Here is a 24,045-nt window from a genome sequence, read left to right as displayed (position 1 = left end):
AGTTAAACTAATTGTTAATATTTTGTAAACGTGGGCCATAATGACAGTTAAATGTTGTTTCTAAACTGCAACACAGCCACCCACTATCAGGTTGGCTGTATACTTCCAGTAAATAGGCCTGCTTTCCCTGCTCTACTCTAAGCCAGCACAGTCAACTGATGCCATATTGTCGGAGCAGTGCATGTAAACTGGCATGTAACCACTCGATCAGAGCAACGGGTTACAATGCTTTACATTTAACACACATAGCTCAAATGACCAAAGGCTGGTGTTTCTATCACTGCTCACGTTAGACACACTCTGCAAAGCAAACCAATCAGTCAACCTTTACCTGCAGAGTAAAGCATGTCGCAAAGGGCCGACCTTTTCAGAACACATTCAAAATAGCCATTCATTGTGTTATGGTAGAATGTGAAGAACTGTTTCAAATAGCAACTACATGGGCTACATGGCAGCAAAAGGTACCTTTCAGCCAATGCATGAGTCGTAGGGGAAGGAGATTGAGGCCTGTGTGCAACCTGGGGTGAGAAAAAGTTCCAGACAGATTCCCTCCTGTTGCAAAATACTATGTGTCTGCAGACCAAAGAAGTCAGACCAAACCATCAGCAGAACCAATATAAAAACATGACATACTCCGTATGCCACAAAACGCTAACCATTGCTGAAAAAAAATCAAATTCTCTTTCAAGTACCATCAACAACAAATACACTACATGGAGAGAGTCCGTTGTGTAAAAGAACATAACGCACCCCTACGTCTGGGACTCTGAGGTGTCAGTCTTTTTTTTACACAATATATTACATTGTATGGCGGCTGTTTTTCATTTTGGAAGAAATTTCTTCACATCCTGATCTGAATTAGGTTTCTCCCTTTGGAATATTAGACATGAAGGAACTTATAGACCTGGTTTGAGGGTAGTAAAGGTGATCTTGTCCATCACTTCACAATAAGCCAGGAAGTCATAACTAATGCATCGCCCTTTCTCTTTGCCTCTTTACTTTACCGTGCATGCAAACAATAAAACATTAATAACATCCAAGCTCAAATCCCCACAAATGGAAGGTTATTTTGGCTTCTTTAGCACCACGGGAAAACAAAGCATTTTGTAAATAACAACTCTGAGACGCTTTCAGAGCTTTCAGAGCTTCTCTCGGCTTCTAGCCAACATTTTGCCCTTCGTGTGTCCGCACTTCATAGAGGGAGGAGAGCTTTTGGGCTGGCGTGTGTAAAGCCTCTGAAAATGAACACACTGATCTAGAATCATCAGTGAGCATAGACTTCAGTACAGTCTGAGCGAGAGAGTCGGAGCACAGATCGGAGGCCAGCCTAAGATGCTTTGCGGGTTTACAGTCCCCAGCGTTTCAAAGGGTTGAGGGAGTTCAGTGCTATCTCTCTGCGCCAGGTAGCCTGACTAATAGCACACTCACAGCTTCTTGAATGTCAGAGCATCCCGAGCTGGCTTCCTGGAAATCCAGACGGAAATAGTCTGCAAAGTAGCGTACAATAGAAGCCCACAGCTGGAGATGAAAACAGGCCCAGAAACACTTTTAAAAGCTGTAATACAAGACCGGAGAACGGGTCACAAGGCAAAGATCTGCCATTTTCCTGTTGAGGCAGAAAGCTGGACCGTCAATGAGTAAAGCATGCAGAGACGAGATACTGCTCGAATGGTTTGAAAAGAAAATATTGTCATTTCAAAGTCGTATATTGGAAAGCTCTTCACAGTAAAAAAAAAAAAAGTATAAAGAAATGAAATATCTGAAAACTCACAGATGCTTTAACTTTAAAGGGCAACAGTCACATTTTAAGGAGCTCAAGAATGTTTAAAAAGATGGTTCTTGTCTTTCTCAGGGACTCATCAGCTACAGAGCCACAGGATGCATCCTAATTTGCAGGTTCTGGGTATAGAAAGTTCACGAGTTGTACATAAACTATTAAAAAAGCTTTAAAATGTATTGATGTGCTGTTTACGTAGCCTTATGTCTCACAGTGAGGGGAAAAAATGGTCTTCATTCAGGTGGAAAATATGGAATTAAAGTGACAGTGAGACAGCGTTTTGAAAATACTGAAGTCCAAAATCATTGGAACATTTTAAGCTTCATTGGCTGCAGCCCTCTACAGTTTGATTGACTTGCAATTATTGTATAATTTTTTGGTTATGATCTGACTGAAACCGTTGGATCTCTTGGTGCTAAAAGGAGCTGGGTAAAAAGCCCAAAATATGGCACACATTTGCCAATTACTAAAATCCTAAAACACATCATTTGCTGTGTGATTCGAGTTGAAGACAGCCCATTGTACTGACTAGAATATGTGTTTCAGGTGCAGACTGATCTGAGGGAGTCATTCAGTTCAATGCTTCATTTATTTTGAGATCAGACTTGAAGTGTCAGAGGCGAAAGCAGCTTTCTGTAAAAGCAAAAACATCGATGTGTTTCCTTTATTCAACTCCTCCACTGTTACTGTGTGAGGAAACTTTGAATGTCTACTAAGTAAGAAGTATGAAGTTTATATTTTACCTACAGGCATTTATGTCTATTTGGTGTCGTTTTATTATTTATCAATGGTCAAACATCCTCAACAAATATCCATTTTCTTTTATAACTTTGACCTCTGGAGCCCCCTGTGGCCAAAGGGGTCTCTGCTGATCTTGTCCTGTACATGTTTTTTTAGTTTGTTTTTTAGTCTCATCCTGCATTCTTTTAACTGTCAAATGTTTCACTTACTGTGAATCTTAGCTGTGGAAAAACATCTTAAAAATATATTTTTTAGTAGCATGCATAGCTCTCTCTGACACCTACAGCAGGTCCAGACATCAATAAAAACAATAGAGATAATCAACCTTGCCAATGACAGTCTTGTTTGTATTTGTAGGTCATAAAGAGGCGTCAGTATCGAGTCCGGTCTGTTTCATAACCTGCTTAAAATTCCTTAATTCTGTGTAGAAGACATTTTAAAGGCTTACACTGCCAGGGTTTGCGGTTCAAATCCCTACATGGATCAGTCATTCACACTTGACATACAAACACAGCCATGGTTACGGTGTGACTGAAGCTGTCTGCTCTCTTGGTACTAAAAGGAGCTGGCTTTAAGAGGGGAAAAAAGCCCAAAAGGGGAGATACACTACAACAAGCATGCAAAAACAGTCAAATTGGATTTGAAAGTGAACAAAAGCTTTGTGCTGGTGCTGTGAAACACACTAAAACTCAGTCATGGTGCCTTTAGCCTATTAGCTCATATGCCGTGTACCCATGATCACATGGGTTTAAATCCCATTTCACACTCTGTTGTCACGTCCCTTTTGTTTGGCCTCTTCCTGTTACTCCTCTGTGTTCACTGCCCCTGAAAATGAGCAGCTTGATCTTCAAAACACGATGTAAGAAAAGTGTGAAGTTTCAGGGTTTTTTTTTTAGCTAAATGAAGTAACTGCAGGTCAGGGAGATAAACAGATACACTAACTGCTGAGCAAACGCTGTCCTTTTTTATATACGACCTAAACTGTTTGAAGTTGTTCACAGAGCAAACAAAAAACCGTCTGATGCACACTCATTTAAAAGTCAAGTTGGAAGCTTCCCAAAGGGAGAAACCGCAAGTAGAACAACTGTGTCTCGAACAAACAAATATGTACAAATTAGTATATAAATAACTATCAGCAGAGGGGCAGGAAAAACATTAATGCCTGTAAAATAACACAAGCGTTAACAATATTGTGAGCACATAATTACAAATACACACACACACATGCACACACACACACTCACACAGTCCAGGCCCTGGCTTGACAGCTGATTCTGTGCTCTGTTTGTTTTTTAAAGCCTTTTTACCCCTGAGGTCTGGGCACTCATTATACTTAGAAAAAAAGTAGATCAGAGTAAAAAAACAACACACACACACACACACACACACACACACACACACTCACACACCCGAGCAGCCACAGCACTATAATGGTTTAAACCACCCTTTTTACAGCAGAAGCACTAATCCTTTACACTAAACCAGGGACACTTAACTTTCCACAAACGCCGAACACAAAAAGCCACCTCGCATGTAAGACTCTCACTCCCAGCCCATATCACATTTACACACACTCTCATGTCTATTGTACTTATAAACAAATCCTCTGCGTAACACAAATCCACACTATGACCTCTGTGACATAGAGACGTGATATCTGTTAGCAGCTGTTTGTAGCAGCGGCAGAAGCAATCATCCTCTGTCCTGCATCTGTCTTCTGTTTGCTGCAGCTTGAACGCACACACCACAGAGAGATGTGTCATTTCTGCTCATTTTTTTCATGCAAAAGAAACATTTTTGTCCACAGGTGCTTCAAACATGGCTCGACCTCATCTGCAGTGAAGCATTGTTGTTTTTAAATTAAATATTTGGTATTTTGGGGCATAGAAATGTGGGTTGAACACTTTCTTTCTCGCTCTCTCTCGCTCTCGTTTGTAAATCAGTGCAGTAACGCCAGCACCTGAGGCAGAGCTCGTCTGTAGCAGCTTTCATCACTCTTACAACTGCAAGGGCCGTCTGTTGCCCGAAAACATCACAAATTAATTTTTTTTCCAAACAATTGCTCCTGTGGGGCGGTGTAATAGTGCAGCAGTAATGGACAGCTCAGGACAGCATGTCCTGCAGAAAGGACTCTTTTGATGATAACTTGTGTACACCACTCAAACACACCTGCACAATAAAGACAAATGATTATTATTATCAGCTGTCACAACTTGGAAGGATGAAAACAACAGAATGTAGATCTCATAGATGTGAATCTTTGCTTCCTGGGATTGTCCATGGACACTAAAATTGTCGTCAATGCAAATTAAGTGCGTCTAAGGATTTTCCGTTTGTCGCAATCTCTGAACCGGTCCGTTACTGTCTGATGAGGATCAGGTCTCTGGGTTACGGCTCTTTTTGGGAGGGGGGATTCTGGTGTATTCAGCGGAAGATCTGATAACAGAAAATTTCTAGATAAGCAACATTGTGGTCATTGTTTAGCTCAGACAAGCAATTACAAGCCCAAGAATGAAATTGGAGCTGAAAGGGGACAGTTAGGACAGGATTTGTGTCCTCTTTCATATACATACATCTGTTTAGAGAGATTCTTCAAGAAAGGAGTATTCATTTAATTTAAAAACTGATGTGTGCTAGGATTGCATTTTGGCTCATAAGTTCTCCTCTTTTGTGCTCCACATGTATAGCAAAAGCCTGCTCAAAGGTAACAAGTTACAACAACTCAGACTGAAAAACACAGCTTTAGTAAAAAAACCTGCATCTGACACCAACATTTTGTCCTAGCTCTACAATTCTGCTTTCATCTGCAGAAATTTGATAGATATTAGGTTAGGTTGAATATAGCTTCAAACACAAGTGTCAGAGATAGGCACAACTGATCCTCTACCCTCCATTGTTTGAAGTTTTTTGTGCCATTTTTTAAATTATTCTTTTACAATAGAGCAGCCTTCTCGATGAAACGGCCACATAAGCAAATGATAACCTCAGCCATGTCACACCACAAATAGCAAACGCAAAAACACAAAAAAAAACAACCTGCAAGAACAAAAGGAGGGCAATCATTTGGGGAGTTTCTGTAAAAACAGTGAACACCAGGGTTCTTTTATCATCCTTTATATATTTCATTATGTATTTTGAACACCTTTTATGACTTATCAAACATTGCAGTGAGTAAATTGGACCCTTATAACGAACAGACTAAAACGTCTTCTTGGTGCGTCCAGTTTTCCATCCACTGTTACCAAATACAGCAGCAGATATCCAAAGCAGACACAGAAGAGCATGTAGTAAGATGTAGTAAAATGTTATCAGAGTAGAAACCTCAGGACACCTTTGATTTCACGTAACAGGTCATTAAAGTTTTGACCCTTGAGAAAGAAAAGAAAGTGTAAAAGTACCCAAGGACAGTCAGACTAGATCCAAAAAGAGGGTAATTAAACCCGACCTAAAATTGAAGGGGAAAAGCCCAAGGAGAGAGAGAGAGAGAGAACATGACTTGGTAACCAATTAACAGCAGGAGCAGTTGAAAAGAATCAAAAGGCAGGTAATTATTTCCGCACTTCACACTTCACAGGCTCATTAGAAGAGCTGCTGCTGTGATTATGATGCATCACGTGATCAGAGCTCAATGTGAGTCTAGATTTACGGCAAATATGTGCATTATTAATTCAGATTGTAAACAACGCGCTTTGATATTGCAATAATTATGCTGTTTATGAGTTCAAACACCTTGAACTTTGGTCAGCTGTTGAGGATTATGGAAAAGAAAAAGTTGCCAAAGTGTTTCCAGTTGTGTAACTTAAAACTGAGCGTTTCTCCACCTCATTTTAAGGGGTACACTAACTATGAATACTATTAGCATTTATTCAGAAAAGTGGAATTTTGAGGATGGAGCCATGGATTTTCTAAGGTTAATAAACCCTGAATGACCTGGAACCTGAAATCTTTGTATTCTGATTCATTTCAGCCTTGAAAGCAATCCAGCAGACTTGAATAAACCGGACAAATCCAGCCTGGTGTCTCACTGTTAAACCACAGGATATATGACTCCACTGTCCAGCTTCTCTCTGCAGCAATGTTGTCTGTTTACAGTAATCATGTTAATGTTGTAGAGCTAATGTGGTAATGTTTTATTGATGATACAAAGCTAAACATGGCGTGGAAGTTCCAGTCTGTTGATGATCTTTCCTCACTGTGCATCTCCGCTCCTAATCTGGTTTGTTGAATTTTGACTGAACCCTTGTTGAATTTCTTCAACAAAAGTCCTCCCTGATAGTGAAATATATTTTTAGAGACACTTTTTTTTTTTGCTTGATTAAAATTTGAAAAACACTCAACAAAATGTAACCAACAAATGTCAGCCGTCCTCAGTAAATGAGCAGACGATGAGAAAAGCAATCATACAACAAACTGCACATAAGAAAGGGAAAAGATACAAACATTTAATCTATTTTTCTGACATTTGGTAAATCGCATCGTCTTTAGTCCAAACAGTCATTAATATATTGCAGCAAATGTTGAAGTCGGTTTAAATGAAACTTTTTCTGCTGCTAAGATTTGAACTTAAACTTTTCTGGGTTTCATTCATTATGCAGATTGGATCTGTTATTACCGTATTCAGCCTGCATAATACAACTCATTGAAATGTACAGCAAGTGTCTGACTTTCACTGCAGGCTGCAGGGGAGCAGTGTGGGGAACAAGTCGGAGTTGTGTTGTGTTTAATTATGAATAAAACTCATGGGTCACTTTAGCTGTATGCAAAGTCTAAAAGTTGAACTGCACATTTAAAAAAAAAACTTGAAGGTAGGAGAAACTGTCCATCACCACAAATGCTGATATAAAAACAGAATCCAGGTTAACAGTATCTCAAGCTAGTCTCCAGACAATCACATATTTGATGAGTTTAATAAGTTGAGGTGAGGAAAAAAAGTTTTATGTCAAAATTGAGATTCTTATATATATATATATATATATATATATATATATATAGATATATATATATATATATTTTTTTTTTTTTTTAATGATTTATTGTTGGGCTTTCTATGCCTATAATGGAGAGATAAAACAGTGGATAGAGCCAGAAATCAGGGAGAGAGAGTGGGGAATGACATGCGGGAAAGGAGCCACAGGTGGGATTCGAACCTGGGCCGCCCACTTGGAAGACTACAGCCTTCACACATGGGGAACGCACACTAACCACTGTGCCCCATCTTCTGAGATTTGAAATAGATTCATAACTTCCAAAAATATTTTTTTGGGATAATCAGTCACTCCCTGCTAAGTGCTAAAGCTAGCTCTTTAACTCAGTAGAATGCCAAATGGAGCAGTAAGAAATTCAGCCGGTCTCACAGATGACTGGAGTTGATCCTGAAGGATGTAATTAAAAAATAGACTTGAATCCATGAATCCAAGAATCTAAATCAAATCGAATCATGAGACACCCAAAGATTCCCAGGTCATTAATAAGGTATTGTTATTTGTCGGTGGACACATTTTTCATGTCTACTCAGAAAGAAAACGAAATGTGAGGAGCAGATTTCAGTAGCAGAGGCTTCTCAGACAACCAGCAAACCCCTCAGCAGGGAACATGCATTTGTTATCCTCCCAGCTCGTTGAAAACGTCTGTCACAAGTCACTCATAGCAGCCCACCATGCCTGATTCTCCACTGTCATGGTGATCCCCTGTGCATAATGTTGCCTTAGTTATCACTTTTTCCCAGCACTCGTCCTGTCACTCAAACACCAGAGTTAACCGAGAGAAAGAGAAATGTCAAATGAGTTGTATTTGTGCAGGGCAGATCCCAGGTGAGATACTTGGCATTTGAAGTAAAGAGCAATGAGTGTAATATAACAAATCTAGGATGAATGGAAGACACCTTATCAGCACTGTCTGAGTCTCAAATAAATATACATACTTATTTCTTTGAGCCTTTACCTAAAAAAAAAAGCAGAAACCATATACTTAAACTGTGTGGATAGCAAACTTTCCTTTCAACACATGCTTTAAAATGTCAAGCACTGAACCTAGTGATGCTGTAATAGTGCTAGTCATGGCCCTTCAACCCATCTACCATCTATCTCAGGCCTTTAGTAACCTTACAAAATCCACTGCACAACATCAGAGTCATTTCCATACACAGAAAGCTTAAAAACACACTGAATCTCCCTCTAGACAAAATAATTCCATCTCTTACCAACTCCTTGATGTCGGCTATTACAGCAGATCTACCTGCTTAAATACAGTTGTAACTATGCAGCTATCAAAGCATGGTGATATACTGGACAGTCTTAAAACCTCTCGAGGTAAAAGGTTAGATCCTAGAGCTGGTGTCACAGTTATGGGCCATTAAAGATCCAGTGAAAAAAGCTTCTAGAGAGAGTCACTGTGACAAGCCCCTCGACCTTCTCTGCTTAATATGAAGCATTTAGCTTCTGATGGTAGGTAGATGCATCTTGCTCCTGACAGGCCGGAGATGTCGGAGAGTACTGCTAATGGAAGCTAATGGTCTGCTAAAAGTTCCTCTATAGTGTGGCTGCTGACTCCTGGTTGGCCTGTATGTTCTATAGATGTAGGTCATGGTTGTTGCTATGTGAGTGGAGAATGCTGTGTGATCATGATTCTGTGGGTTAGGGGCAGGTTGGTGCACTCTTTGGTGCGATGTCTCACTTTTTTCTTTGTAAATATCTGGTGTCTTATATGTGTAGTTAGCTAAAGGTGTAGCAAAACACCTAGATACTGCATTGGATGCTCATAGCAAATATGAGCTGTGCCACACAAAGAGAAATGTTTTAAGAAAAAGGTGATGCAAGAAATAAAATCCAGTTCATAGTGACAGAGCACAGACAAAATCAATTGGTGGTTCTCTTTTGAATTTGCATTCTGTAATCGGTTTCTATTTGTCACTTCCATCTGCTCGCAAACAAACAGAAAAACTCCAAACAGCAGCTGCTCTGTGGTGAAATTACAAACAGAGTAAAGAGCTTTAAACTAAGGTTAATGAGCATTCAAACAGAAAAAGTTGGTCTTAAAAAAACGACAGAAGAGGGTGCAGGCAATAAGCCAAAGACATAAGCAACAAAGGAAAACTGTGGAATCTTGACACTCATTTGTCAAGTCAAACTGGGGGATTGAAGCTAAGCTATGCACGGTGTTTTTCACCTTTGTTAGTTTATAGAAAACATGGTAAAGCAGACTTTTCCAACCTTGGGGTTGCATGGAATTCAGTCAGTGTCGCCTGAAATTTGTATTTATTGATCAATAATAATATATAGTATATTCAAATCTATTGAACACAGGCTACTGTGGGCTATAGCCAATGCCAAAACAAGAAACTTGTAAAGTCTTTGCCCATCTCTCATCCTTGTTGCAGTATTGTCATTCCAGCCTTTCTTCCTCTGTCCACAAAAATAAACATGAAGAAGCCAAAATATAGTCTAAGATTAATGTTTACTTGCAACACAGTAGAAAAGCTATTACATGATTGAAAAGAAATTCATTTGACCAAAAAGCTGTATGTGTTTTCGATGAAGTCAAAGTGGGCTCAGGAGCCAAAACAGGTTGGGAACCACTGAGATAAAGACAAGGGACATAAACAGAAATTCACTGTGTTGTGTTTGTCCATATACTCTTTCTCTCTTGTAGACAAAGTAAATTAAAATAAGTCTTTAATATTCATTCCTGCGGGATCTCTATTCGTTTACGTGTGTAAAATGGAAGAAACCATCGTGTAGAGAATGAACAGAGAGAGGTAGAGTTCAAACAGTGTGTTCACTTCATCTATAAATAGCTGTTGTGTCACAGCATAGATGATACTACTATGCATAGTAGTATCATTTTATCAGTAACTGCAGAGAAAGTATCAAAAAATATCAAACATACATTCATTCATCACATTCATTCATTTAAACCTACTGAGAGGAACGTTAGCGATCTTGTTGGCCTTTAGGGAAATGCATGTTTTTAATATTGTTTTTTTCATTTTCATCACAGTAAACGATGTGCAGCCTGAAGAGTTCTTGCAGAAGTGTACTGACCTGTAAAATATGTGAATTAATTTGCAATATTAATTTGAAATATTAAAGCGATCTCTCCTCTACAACTCTATAAAGTTGTGCTTGGCTCTATAATCTTTGACTATTCAAAACAATGCACAGTACACACATGCAAACACACACACACACACACACACACACACACACACACACACACACACACACACACACACACACACACAACCATACACAGTTTTTCAAAGGGCTTTTATATAAAACCAATTTGTTTTGGTGGTGAAAGTAAGCCTGTGGGGCTTCCTATAGGTCAAAGGGCAAACCATGTTTTCATCACAACATGACATTATAAACTAGTTCATGACACATTTACGGTCTGTTCTGTACTGTATACTTATCTTTCTTCACTGGAGACATTACATGAATGGCATTTCATACAAAAACATGAGATAGATGAAAATACAAAGAAATACTACGACAACAGTGTGTCGAAAACAGAAGTGTAACACACTGTACTGTCATATACATGCAGCATTAGCTTACTCATCCATAATACACAGGAAAGGTTCTATTCAACATCAGTGCAATGACCTACATGTATCTACTGTAAAGTGTACTCATAGTGCACTGACCTTTGTCACAGCCAGCAAACATATACTGTACATACAGCAGCCATTAAACACTGACCATGGTGGAAGTGACTGACTAAGTTTGCTAAATGTGGACGAAGTTTGTTTCGTATATCGAGGACATTCATTATTACTGTGTCTGCAATAAAGAATAAAAATAACTGGTAGTTGTTCATAAAGCTGTATTGAATGCACCACTGTACCTTTAGAAATCTTGAAAAGTCTTTCAAGCTCTGCAGCTACACTGGCTTTAAGTTTTACGCCCCCCTTGAAGGTCAAGTTAAAAAAAATATATATATATATATATTTTTTTTTTTTTTTTTTTTTGAGTCTTTTTTGGGGCTTTTTGTGCCTTTATTGTAGGGATATGATAGTAGATAGAGTCTGAAATCAGGGGAAGAAGTCATTTAAGGATACCTTTCCGATAGAAAAGGACAGCTGTCATTAAAAGTAACACATGAACACCAAGATTCCTTCAAGTGTTTGTGTCGGCGTGTGTCCCGGCGTGTGACATGTCCGATGTGGGTCAGACACCTAACCCCAAGTTGTTCCCACTTCCTCATGGCATATAAATGAATGTGTATAAATGGGATCAGTTAATTCTGATGGATACTTTACAAAGCAGCCTCTACATTCAGGGTGTGAATGGGTAGGTGTGACTTGTGGTGTAAAAGCGCTTTGAGTAGTCAAAAGACTAGAAAGTGCTATAGCTCAAGTCCATTTACCATTTCAAAACCTGACCTCCAGATGAGTTTTGATGCGTTTTGTATCCACTGGATTATAATAAAAGCAACTCTGTACTCATGCTGCGTACTGCATATGTTTGTTTTCAGCCGATTAATTGATTCATTTTTTTCTCTCCCTGTACTGAACACTGAGTTCACTACATAAAAGAACAAAATCACATTTAGAAACACTGCCACACAGCAGGTAGGCCTTTTTTTTAGTTTGATGACTAGTTAAAAGTATTTTTCACTTTTGAAGGGGTCTGGCAATCTGCACTTCAATATCCAGTACCTGCTTTCAAAGCAACGGTGGTGGAGATCTAGGGAATCTGGGATGTTTAGAGATGAGGCTGATGTTGCATAGAACTTTTAATCAAAAGTTTAAAATCACTTTATTTGCAATAGTGATTTAGCCAGTGCCAAAGAGAACTCCTGTTTTAATTAGATATCTGCTAATCAAACACAAAACAGACTAGACCAACACCAAATGTGTTTTTGTAAACAACTTAACACTGCCAATGAGACTTTTCCACAGCAGACATCTGGACTTGTTTTAGTCGGAAAAGTACGGATGTTGTTAGTGACATTAATGGTGGCTCTATTCAAGTGCTTCAGTAAGCTCAGGACAGTTATTTTGATTGATCACTTGACCCTTAAAGTGACACAGGCATTAACTAACTTATTCATTAATTGACTTATTCTTTTTATTTGTGCTTACTCGTATGCTTTTCCTGCAGTCCCATGTCAATGTGTCTGCTGGTAAAAAGACAGATTGTTAGCGAGTGAGTCTTTGTTTCACCTTCATCTATCCAGGGAAGTACATGGCACACTTAGGCACATGCTTCTTTTCCAGCCCAGCCCTGCTGCTACCCATATTCACTACTGGGAGCCAGCCAGTAAAACCACAGTCTGTGCTGCTGGCCACAGGAGCAGTTGGGGGTTGCTCTGCTAAAGGGCACCTTGAGCTAATGCTGTCCGGGGGGTGCCAAACAAAAACAATGTTTTTTTTTTTCATTATTTGCCTCAACTAAATGTCTCTAAAGCCAGTGTCATGTGTGTAAGGGTTGCTGCTTAAACAGCTGGCAACACATGCATGGATGCAGCATTTTTTATCTCTTAATACCACAAATGTGGGATTTAAACGGAGAATCAATAGTTTGGAGCTAACTGGAGAATGATAGAAAAGAGAGGAGGAAGAGAGAAGAACAAAGGGAGAATATAAGAAAAGAAAGTACGAGAGACGGAGGAAGTAAGACAGCAAGACAAGCAGAAAAAGAGAGGAGTGTATTCCCAGCACACTCTGCTATGCACAGATATTATTCATTGAAAAGACATAAATACACTCTCAAGTGCACAGCTTTGAGCCACCTGAGACTACACACACACACACACACACACACACACACACACACACACACACACACACAAGACAAGCCTACTATCTGCAAACACAAATCTTGCACATACACACAAACATTTCTCCACCAACAGAAAACACTGTTCAAAGTTGCATGTACATAAATATCATGCACACACATGCCTGCAGAGCTGCACACACAAATACACAACACATTCAGGCACTTCAATACACATTAAGACACACACACACACACACACACACACACACACACACACTCACAAAGAGCGGAAATAAGGAGAGATGAAACCATAGAGGAGGAAGGAGGAGCAGAGTTGAAAAGAATACGGCATGGAAGGAAAACAGCCCGTGAGAGTTATGAGAGGATTACAGGGAAAGACGGAGGGGAGGGGAGAGGAAAGGGAAGAGTGGAAGGAGAGAAAGATGGGAAATAAAATACAGGATGAAGACTTTAGAGATGGATGGAAGAAGGAGAGAGGCACATAAAATGAGAAACAATGGCCAAAGGAGAAATAAATGGAAAGAACAATGACGAAAAGGAAGACAGAGTATAGTTCAAAGAATACAAAAATGACTGAGAAGTATTCATCCGACCATTAAAGGGCGGGTGGGAAAAAAAGGAGAGGAAGAAAAGTGATGGGTGGAGGAGGGACGGGTAGTCACAGATAACACACAGCGCACAATGAAAGTGACAGCTTTGCTCCGAGCCTCACTCGGGCTCACTGTTGTTTCATTATAATCTCATAACTGTCAAATCCAGCAGTAATGGAGAGAGAGAGAGAGAGAGAGAGAGAGAGAGAGAGAGAGAGAGAGGGGGAACTTTTACAGTGAGAGAAACAGTGTAAAAATTGGAAATTAATCCACACGCCTGGTTCAAGCAAGCTCAACGCACATTAGAAGAGGTAGATGGAGGCAAAGGTTGGCACACACGTTTATGCTTAGCTACATCATTTGACACACACACTAACACACATATGTAAGGTGTTCACTTGCTTGCTTCACTTGTTCATTTGCTTATTTGTAGCTGCTTCCCTTCCACTCATTAGTGATTCATTTTTCGACTTCCTCACTTCCTCAGCTGTTCTCCTCATGTAATCACTCATGCACGTTCTTGTCGAGTGATGTCCAGCGCAGTTTCGGCAGATGGCTGTTCGTCATGAGTAACGTGATAACGTTCACTTTCCTTCTCACTCACTTGTTAAATCGGTCATTTGATTGCCCCACATGCTTCTCGTTCACTTTGTTTTTTTTAAATACTCATTCTGTCACTAACTCAGTTGCTGATTCATTTAGTCACTATTTCAGGTGTTCAATTAACACAAAAACTTTTCTCACATATTCATAATGAATCATATCTGTAGTCTCTTTATCTACCAATAACATCACTTCTTTAATCTCTGTCTTACTTACTCACTCGCTCACTAAAACTCAGACTACTCGCTCAGTCTGTCTTCAATACTTTTCTCATGCACTTATTCAGACACTCATTCACTCAATCCTTTGTTTATTGAGTACACTCATTCAGCCCTTTTCACACTAAATCTCTCACTCATTCACTTACTAAATAATTCACTCGCTCACAATCTCAGTTACTTGCCCCACTGATTTGTTCACAGTCTTAACCACCCCTACTCACTCAGTCAACTATCCAAAACAACACCAAAATGAATATGTAAGAGGCGACATCGCCACCAGTGAGGCTGCTATAAAAGCAGTGTAAATAGGGTAGCGGGTCACACACAGTCCCATGACAGCGCTCCTCTATTAAATCTGTCTGACAGAATACAAACACAGCACTAACCCAGCTTTCAAAACAACAGCGCTGCTCTCATTTTATTCCTCTCTTTCAGTTTCTAGGGCTTTGATCATGAGAAGCAAAGCAGCCTGTAAAGCTTTAGGGAAGCCTCTATCTTAAAGCAAAAGCTTGAAAGACAAACAAATACAACAAATAATACACATCAGTGTACAAATTCCAGTTAAATTGCCTCATTTCAAAAAAGTAAAGACACTTTAAAAAGTTAACCATTGGGTGGAAATAACACAGATGACTATATTCTTATGGAGATGAGAAAACCTCAAAACAGCTTCAAATATAAATTCTATAGAGCCAAGACACACTTTAAACTTTTATTCAGATGACATGTGAATTTACCCTGGAGATAAAACTTCCATCTGTCCATTTCAACAGGAAGTATATCCCAACTAGCAAATACTGACATTCTTTACTGAACTGCAAGTGACAGTTATTGGCTCTACTAGTATAGCACCCTTGTTACCCTCCTAAATAGATGGCTTTTACTTGTACAAAATCACTATGGCAACTTAGCCAAGTTCATCTGTCAATCAAAGGTGTGTGATATTGTGAAATCAATCACCACTCTATTTCTCCGCTTGCAAAATTCTCATTGCCATGCCCAAACTGCCTGCAGTAGCAAAATGCTGACTTTAAGATGTGATGTGGAAAAACTACTAATATGGCTAATTATGGTCAGTTATCTCACATTGATGAAATGTCTTCCAAATGATATTACATCTTTTACACTTTATTCACATTTTCCCCCTTTTTGGTGTGTCATCTTTTCTTACACAAAATCCATATTAAACACTCAGAAAAATGTTATTAAATTTCATTTTTTTCACATTTACATCTTCCTTTCCTCATTTTTTAACTCACAAAGCCGACTAGCATACAACTCGTCACCGTATTTTCAGGAAAAATCTAACAAAGTAAAAGCTCGATCTCATTCTGAATGTCACAAGCACAAGTACACACAATTTATCCCAAGAGCTTTCACACTGAGGGACTTAAAGGGATGTATTAACATTACATTACTCTTAAAGGGTCTAAATGTAGCTTGTGTATTAATGTCTGAGACAGAGGTACTACAGCTGGGCTTGGATTCTCATTTTTCAAGAAGCCCGGTTCATCATGCATCCCTTTAAGCACACGTGAAGAAATAGGAGGAGAAAAAAATAAAAAGCAATTCCCAGAGCTTGAACAAATGTCATCTCGTCTTATCACTCACAACCCACTCTTACTCGCACTCAAACCTGTGGAGTCGGACTGCTTATCTTCACAGTATTTGTTACAGAGAATAAAGCAACAGGGGAGTCTGAAGTTACTGCACCACACACATACAAAGACTCACAATCCCTCCCATCCTTTCCCCCCATTTTTTCCCCTTCACGGTCTCTTACCTGTGACGGTGATCAGCATGGGAGCCACCAGCGGCCTGTTGTTATCCAGTTTTCGGCTCAGTCGGATCTCTCCACTGGTATGATTCAGAAGCAACAGGTGAAGCTCGTTCCCTCGGTCGATGGTGTAGTACAGCCTGTCTGACACATCGGGATCGTGGGCAGGTACTCTCCCAATTACACCATTGGGGAAACTGTTGGAACGGTTGGACACGAAGTTGTTGAAGATGATTTGGAAGTCCCGCAGAGTGGGTCTGTTGTCATTCTGGTCAACCAATCGGATACGAACAGTAGCCCGGCTGACTAGAGGTGCTGAGGTGGCCTGGACTACAATGACATACTCGTTGCGGGCTTCATAGTCAAGATCGATGAGTGAAGTGAGCTCCCCTGAAAAGATGTCCATCTGAAAGATCTCGGGGATGTTTCCCTCCACAATCTGGTACATGATCTGAGCATTGGCGCCCTCGTCAGGGTCAGTGGCTGTGATCTGGGCCACTACAGAGCCCACTGCACTATTCTCTTTTACAAGAACCTCAAAGTCATCAGCAGGGAAGACAGGTGCATTGTCATTCACATCTAGGACCGTCACTTGGATGTGCACTGGGGTTTTTTGAGGCGGTACACCACGATCCACTGCATAGGCTGTGAGCTCATAGAATGGAACGCTCTCGCGGTCCAAACGTCGAACAGTGCGCAAGATTCCAGATGTAGGCTCAATGGTAAAGTCTCCGTCCCCATCCTCACCATTTTGGAAGGTGTACTGAACGCGACCATTGGCGTGCGCATCGCGGTCAGTAGCAGAGATTTGGAGGACACTGGTGAAAGGAGGGGCGTCTTCGCTCACTGTTCCCTGGTACCTGGGGCTGAGGAACTGAGGTGCATTGTCGTTCACATCATTCACATTCACCTCAACATATGTTGTGTCTGATTTTTGTGGTATGCCATTGTCTTTAGCCGTTATAGCCAGAGTGTAGGTCATCTGGTCCTCATAGTCGAGCTCTGCCTGGAGTGTTATAGCCCCTGTGGAAGTGTCAATGCGGAACTGTGGGATGTTGTCCTCGAGGAAGTATGTGATTCGAGCATTTTCACCAACATCATCATCAGTGGCACTGATCACGACTACAGTGCTCCCAGGTGGTCTGTCCTCATTCACACTAACAGAGTAGTGGGCACTCTGAAATACTGGCCTGTGTGTGTTGGCATCTGTGATGTTGATGTGCACCTGACAGGTGTCGTGCAGTGTGCGGTCTGAGGCAGTGACTGTTAGAACGTACCTCCGCTCCTGTTTGTAGTCCAACGGGAGGGCTAATGAAAGAAGTCCAGACCCTCCTGCTGTGCTGATGGCAAAACGGTTTCTGGTGTTTCCTCCTGTTATCTGATAGGTCACAGCACTGTTGACATCACGATCCACAGCGGTGACGGTCACGACACTGGTGCCAACTGCTGCATCCTCATTCAGGCGAGAATAGTACTCCTTTTGAAGGAACTCTGGGCGGTTGTCGTTAACATCCATCACTGTTATTGTAACACTCGCTGTGGCAGAAAGTGGGGGCATGCCATAATCCCTGGCCTCCACACCGAAGAAATAATGCTCTACAGATTCTCGGTCCAGAATGGTCTTCACAGTGACCCAGCCTGTTGCAGAGTTGATAATGAATGGCGTGTCAGAGCTGGTGCCAGTCAACCTGTACTCCAGGCGGGCATTATCACCAGAGTCAGTATCAATGGCCTGAATGTGGAGGATGGAACTACCAATTGGGGCGCTCTCAAGGACAGATGCCTGGAACGGTGTGGAGACAAAGATGGGTGGGTTGTCGTTGACATCCGTCACCTGTACACTGACAATACCGGTGTTGTTGGAAAGTGGTGGTCGGCCATTGTCCTGTGCACGAACACGGAGCGTATACTCCCGCTCTGACTCATAGTCCAAAGGTGCCACAACATTAATCTCTCCAGTGACACTGTCGATAGAAAACTGTCCACGGCTGTTACCGCTGATAATGTTATAGTGAACAGCAGCGTTACTGTCCTTGTCCCGGTCTGTGGCACTCACACGCAGTATCTCAGAGTGAGGCCTTACATCCTCCCTCACTGCTACTACATAGCGCTTCTCACTGAACTGTGGCACATTATCGTTTTCATCCAGCACAGTGATAAAAACTTTGACAGTCACAGAGCGTGGCCCTGGTTCCTTCCCCTGGTCACTGGCCTCCACTTGGAGTGTGTAGTGCTCGTTTGTTTCCCGGTCCACTGCTCCACGGGTGGTAATAAGGCCAGAGCGAGGGTCAATCTCAAAGGCTGCTCTTGCAATAACAGCAGAGTCACCTACAAAGCGGTAACGGATATTGGCATTGGAAGGGGAGTCTAAGTCGGTCGCTCTGAGCTGCAAGATGGGATACCCCTCCTCTACATTCTCCCTGATCGTCTCCCTGTACTCTGCCTGCTCAAAAATGGGAGCATGGTCATTCCGGTCTGCTATAGTAATAGCAACCATCGTGGTGCCAGAGAGGCGTGAGGAGCCAAAATCTGTCGCTGTGACTCGGAAGTAATGCAAGTCCATGTGTTCTCTGTCCAGAATCTGAGTGGTTGTGATGAGACCTGTGTCTGGGTGGATGTGGAAGTAGTCGGATGATCGGCTGTTCATGTGTGGGGCCATTGTGTATCTCACCCTGCCTGCGTCTCCTGCATCCGGGTCTGAGGCGGACATGACAATGACTGCGGTGCCGGGTGGTTGGTTTTCAGCTACTTGGACTTGATAGTTATACTGGGGGAAATGGGGGTGTCTATTTGCTGCACGCCGTGAGCGAGGCCATGGCATCAGAATCTTCCTCCCCCTATCACCCTGTGAGGTTTCATCATCTGCTACTATTATCAGTCGCTCCAGACTCCTCTCTCCCCTTGAACTGTGCCTCTCCTCCTCCTCCTCCTCCTCCTCTCCCCCCCTCTTATCCCCCTTTCCCACCTCGTGGCTTTCATCTGCCTGGCTCTCTTCTTTCCCCATCCTGCTATGTGCTTGTGTGATGGTGCTGATGCTACTGGCCCTATCCTGACCCTTCCCTCCCTCTGCCTCTCTCTCCTCTGCCTGGCTTGCCTTTGTTATTACCCTTTCCCTCTCCCACTCCTCCTCCTCCTCTTGCTCTTCTCCCCCTGTTTCTCTCCCTGCCATGAGCCGCGCCTCTCTTTCGCCCACCCCCACCTGTAATTTCCCTCCCCCAACAGCGGCGGACCCCTCCAAGCCCTCTCCTTCCTTCTCTGCACCCCTCTCCCTTTCTCCCTCAGCCCCCATCTGCTGCCTCTCTGAGTGTCTGACACCTTCTAGCTCTAATGGCACTTGCTTACCGGATTTTAATTGCATATGTGCGTGATTCCCTTGCTCGGTGGGTGAACAGTCGCTGGAGATGCTGTCAGCGCACCCTGCGTTTACCATTTCTCGCAGCGCACTCTCCCATAGGTCCAGCTGTTCTTTTTGACCACGCCACGGCGATTTTTCCGTTTCAGATGTATGACTGTATCCGTCAGCCTCCTCGTTTCCCTCCTTTTTAATGTTGTTGTTACTGTTAGTGTTAAATTTGCTCCACAAATACACACGTTGAGAGTCGAGGGGAGCTGTCCATAGTGCTGAAATCACTTCTCGAGGAGATGGCATGTGAAGCGAGAGAGCGGAGTCACCCTGCCATGTGGTCAGGTTAATTTCCGAGAAAAACGAGAAGTGATTTGTTGTGGAGTGCTCGGGCTGAGTGAGAGGACGCGGTGTAATTGCCAGTGCTGAGCGAGACGTGGCTGACACGTCACCGGGTAAAGTAACGGGAAACTTAGCAGGCGAGAAAAACACTGAGTCACCAGCAGGCTCTGGAGCTGAAGTTGCGTTTACTTCTTCAGCAGAGAAACGCGGTCTGGATGGTTTCACACTCTCTGCGTAACCGCCTGTTTGTGTGTGAGGGGGCGTAGTGACTATCGGGCCAGGATATTTTGATGTGATTTCAGGAATTGCGCTTTTCCTCGAGAGAAAATGTTGGCCTGGAGTCTCTGTTGTGCTGCTGGGGGTAAATTGGATGAGGACATTCCTCTGAGCTATGCCTCCCTCCGGGGCCATAAACGCAGCTAAATAACCATCCCCCTTTTCTGCTCTCCCCAAACAACCAAAGCAACCACCGGGAACCTTACTGTTTTCTCCTCGGGTTGGACTGCTCTGCCCTCTGGTTGCTGGTACTGATTTCCCATGCTGAAGCTCATTATCAGCCCTACATGGAAAAGTCAGAATCGGAAAAGCCAAATCATTATCCGGATAATTGGATAAATTAATGCATTTGCTGCCTCGATGCCGCCCTTCCTCTCTTCCATCTCCCCCCTCCCTTCTCTCTTCAACAAGCCACAAACTGTTAGAACTTGCTTTTGGGTCACGGTCAAGGAGTCCACAGTAATCTAGGTGTGTCCTGATACTGGGGTTAATCGCCGCCCGGGCATTACATCTGCACGCTTCCCTCTCTTCCTCCACATCTCCCCCTCTCTTCCTCCCCCTCTCCCTCTCTCTGCTCCTAATGCACCCAGTCAAACTGCTATCATCACCCCCCTCTCTGATGCTGCTGGGATCGATAACATTGTGCCTGCCCAAATGAGAACAATTAACAGCCCTCCTGTCCATGCTGGCTGAGCCCCCATCAGCATCCCGATCCCTGCTGTTGTTGCTGTTCCTATAAACTGGATGCGGCTGATTTTGATCAGTGAAGCCGGTCTGGGAGGAATAAAAAGCTGATGAATGAAGAATTTTGTCCAATTTTGATCTCTTGATACAGCCTGAATTGATGTTGGATTTTGAGGTGTAGTTTGAAGCCTGACAATGTAGTAAGCTATACCCAGAAAGAGGATGAAAGCAACAAGAGAAACAGGATGGCACGGGGCCAGAAGACATGTTGCCAGACGGGGAGCGGGCTTGTTTGTTGTGGCTTGACCTGTAAAGATGCCTTGGTGTCAGGGAGCACCATGTCGCAGAGAGCATCCTCACCTCACAAGCCCTCTCCCCTCTCATCTTTCCACTTCCGGGTGCCCGGCACAGGCCAAAGGCGTGCACAAAGGCTCCGGCGGCGCCACGTTTGGCGAGGTGTGGCCACGACGCCGGCCACCGTTGTGCGCACACTCTAGTCCTTTGTACTGCCCGTTTTTTGACGTTCAGAACCGGCGAGGAGGTGAAGGCAGGTGAGGCGGGAGGAGAAACAACGCCCTTCCTCCTCATCCTCTCTCTCTCCACTCCCTCTCCTCCGCCGACGCCATCAGAGCTCGACTTGCTCCTTACACCTGGGAGGAGAGGAGGGGGAGGCGTTGGTGGAGCCGGAGGGCCGTTTCCACTCCTCCATAACGTCCCGACTTCATTAAGTCTCTCCCTCCATATCCCCCTCGTCCCATCCCGGTGATATCCGCCCCGCGTCCGTCCTGCATGCTGAAATCCAGAGCATCCTCCAGACTGTATCCACTCTTCGGTCCACCTGCTTGGGCGTAGATTCCAGCTGCCCCTCCGCGACTCCCCTGCACTCTCGCACTTCTGCTGCTGAAACTGCTGGCTCAATTTACCGGCGTCTCGGTAGCAGAGGCCCGGGGTCCACCGGTGGGAAGCCCCTCCTGTATTCCCCGTCCCCGGGGTGAGGGCAAACAAAGGGCCGAGGAGAAGCAGGTGGAGTGCCAAAGAAGAGAGCAGGAGCGAGGTGAAGCCCGGTAGCGGTGCAGCCATTTAGTCTCTTCCTTTCTCTGCCTCTCCCCTCCTTTCTCCCTCTTCCACCTTTGCCTATTCTCCTTCTTTCGCTCACGAGTGCGTCCTCCCGTCTCCCTGTTACCTCACTCTCTCCCTCGTTCTGGCTAGGTGGCCAGTTCCAGGACTGCCGGCACCGCCCGACACCTTCCCCCAGGCTCCCCCGTCTCTCCGTCGGCCTGGAGAGTTGGCATCTACCCGCTGAGGTCCGTGGAGCAGGAGGTCTCAGCGTTAGGAGCGGCGCGGCAGCAGCATTTCTCCTCCCGTTCATTCACATCCAACATGGCTCACACACTCTCACCGACTGACTGGCTGGCTCACACGTTACCCTCTGAGAGTGTGTATGTGTGTGTGCGCGCTCTTCAAGCAGTGCCGGCACAGCCCGGTAGACTATCCATCCATCCTCACACACAGTCACACTCTCCTCCTCTCTCTTTTTCTACCCCTCCCCCTATTGCTCCCGTCTCTCTCTCTCTCTCTCTCTCTCTCTCTCTCTCTCTCTCTCTCTCTCATTCCTCTAATGGTTGGCTCCGGTGCGCGGGGCTGTTACACAGTACCCGCGGCGGCAGCCATATCAACAACTGGAATAGGAGGGGGACAGTTGCCTGTATTTTACACAATCATACCGTCATCACCGTATCATCAGAAGAATTATCCTCCATACAAAAGCCCTGCAGGTTTACCTTTACAAGGGCTAAACACAGAAAAACACAACGATGCTGCAGATTCTTATAAATTAAGCCTATTTATGAGATTCTAATATTAACAATGTAATACAATTGTGCAACAGTGAAATTGCTTTTTCATAAATGGGAGAAAATCTCTTCCAAACTTTACGAAAAGAGCGTAAACAATATCAAGATTTTTGTCAAATCTATTTTGATAAAGCACTTGAATTTATTGGTATAGGCCTTCGTGTTTTTTATCTGTTTCTTTTCTTAATCCAACCTTTTGGAACGCATTTAGCTGTTAAAGACATTGTTTTACGTTGTGATATCACTCAAGCTGAACAGAACACAGTATATTCCTGTCCACTGATGTAATCTCTGAGCGTCAGGTTAGCTCGATTCTTAAGTGACGTCATCTCCCGTATTACCACCCATGAGTAATTCCCCCTCTCTCCACACACACGCGCACACACCCACTCACACATGCACACGCACATAGACATTTCAGTTCACTGACTTTAGTATGAATAATGTTTTGTGGAAGAATAGACTACACCATGTTTTAGAGGCCATAATAGTGCCATAGGGATACATTTATTTGCTTTTGTGTTATAGAAATTGTATATAGATTTAGTTTGTCATTTGTCATTTAAGAGCCACGGGCACGTGCGTGCAATCCAGCAATCATCCCAATTTAACACTAATTTGCGCCTGGCTAAATGGACAGATATATTTCCTGATACTTGTTGAAAAAAAAAATCCCATTATGCAAATGTGTAGTGTACAAATGTCCGCCAACATTCACTCACCATCTCCCCATTCAATCCCAATTTATAATGCCGGATGGGTGTTGTGTGGCTTTTCTAATAACACGGTGGGAATTGAATATGATTTCTTCCTGTGGCTTATGGGAGGAGAAACACAAGGCGTGTCAGTCGGGGACTCCGTGCATCAGCGCCCAGAGAGGCTGAGGAAGCAGCCAAATCTAAGGCCCGTGTTGCGCGACCGAGCATGTGCGTGCACAGGCGTGTCTCATCCCCCTGTGTCTGTGTACTGTGCACATACTAGAGGATTCTGTTTTTTTTTCTCATGCCTAAAAAAATCCCAGTCCATTACTTAGGATCAAGATACCAATGTTCTGCGTCGTTGGATGATTGACAGTGAGGCCTGCCTAAAGGTC

The 24,045-nt window shown here is 43.1% G+C and overlaps 1 protein-coding gene across 1 annotated transcript in view; it reads right to left on the bottom strand.

Annotated features, from left to right (window-relative positions):
* celsr3 (cadherin, EGF LAG seven-pass G-type receptor 3) overlaps positions 1–22,984 on the bottom strand; it is a 103,649-nt gene extending 80,665 nt beyond the window's left edge. Inside the window, 2 exon segments of the mRNA XM_061058252.1 lie at positions 16,461–22,179; positions 22,181–22,984. Coding sequence (XP_060914235.1) covers positions 16,461–22,179; positions 22,181–22,468 — 6,007 coding nt within the window. The 5' untranslated portion in view covers positions 22,469–22,984.
* Between the last annotated feature and the right edge of the window lie 1,061 nt (positions 22,985–24,045).

The sequence above is a fragment of the Labrus mixtus genome, chromosome 15 (genome assembly GCF_963584025.1).
Source record: "Labrus mixtus chromosome 15, fLabMix1.1, whole genome shotgun sequence".
In the NCBI taxonomy this organism is placed as follows: domain Eukaryota; kingdom Metazoa; phylum Chordata; class Actinopteri; order Labriformes; family Labridae; genus Labrus; species Labrus mixtus.
The sequence above is the reverse complement of the archived record's forward strand: the minus strand, read 5'-3'. Positions and strand labels throughout refer to the sequence as shown.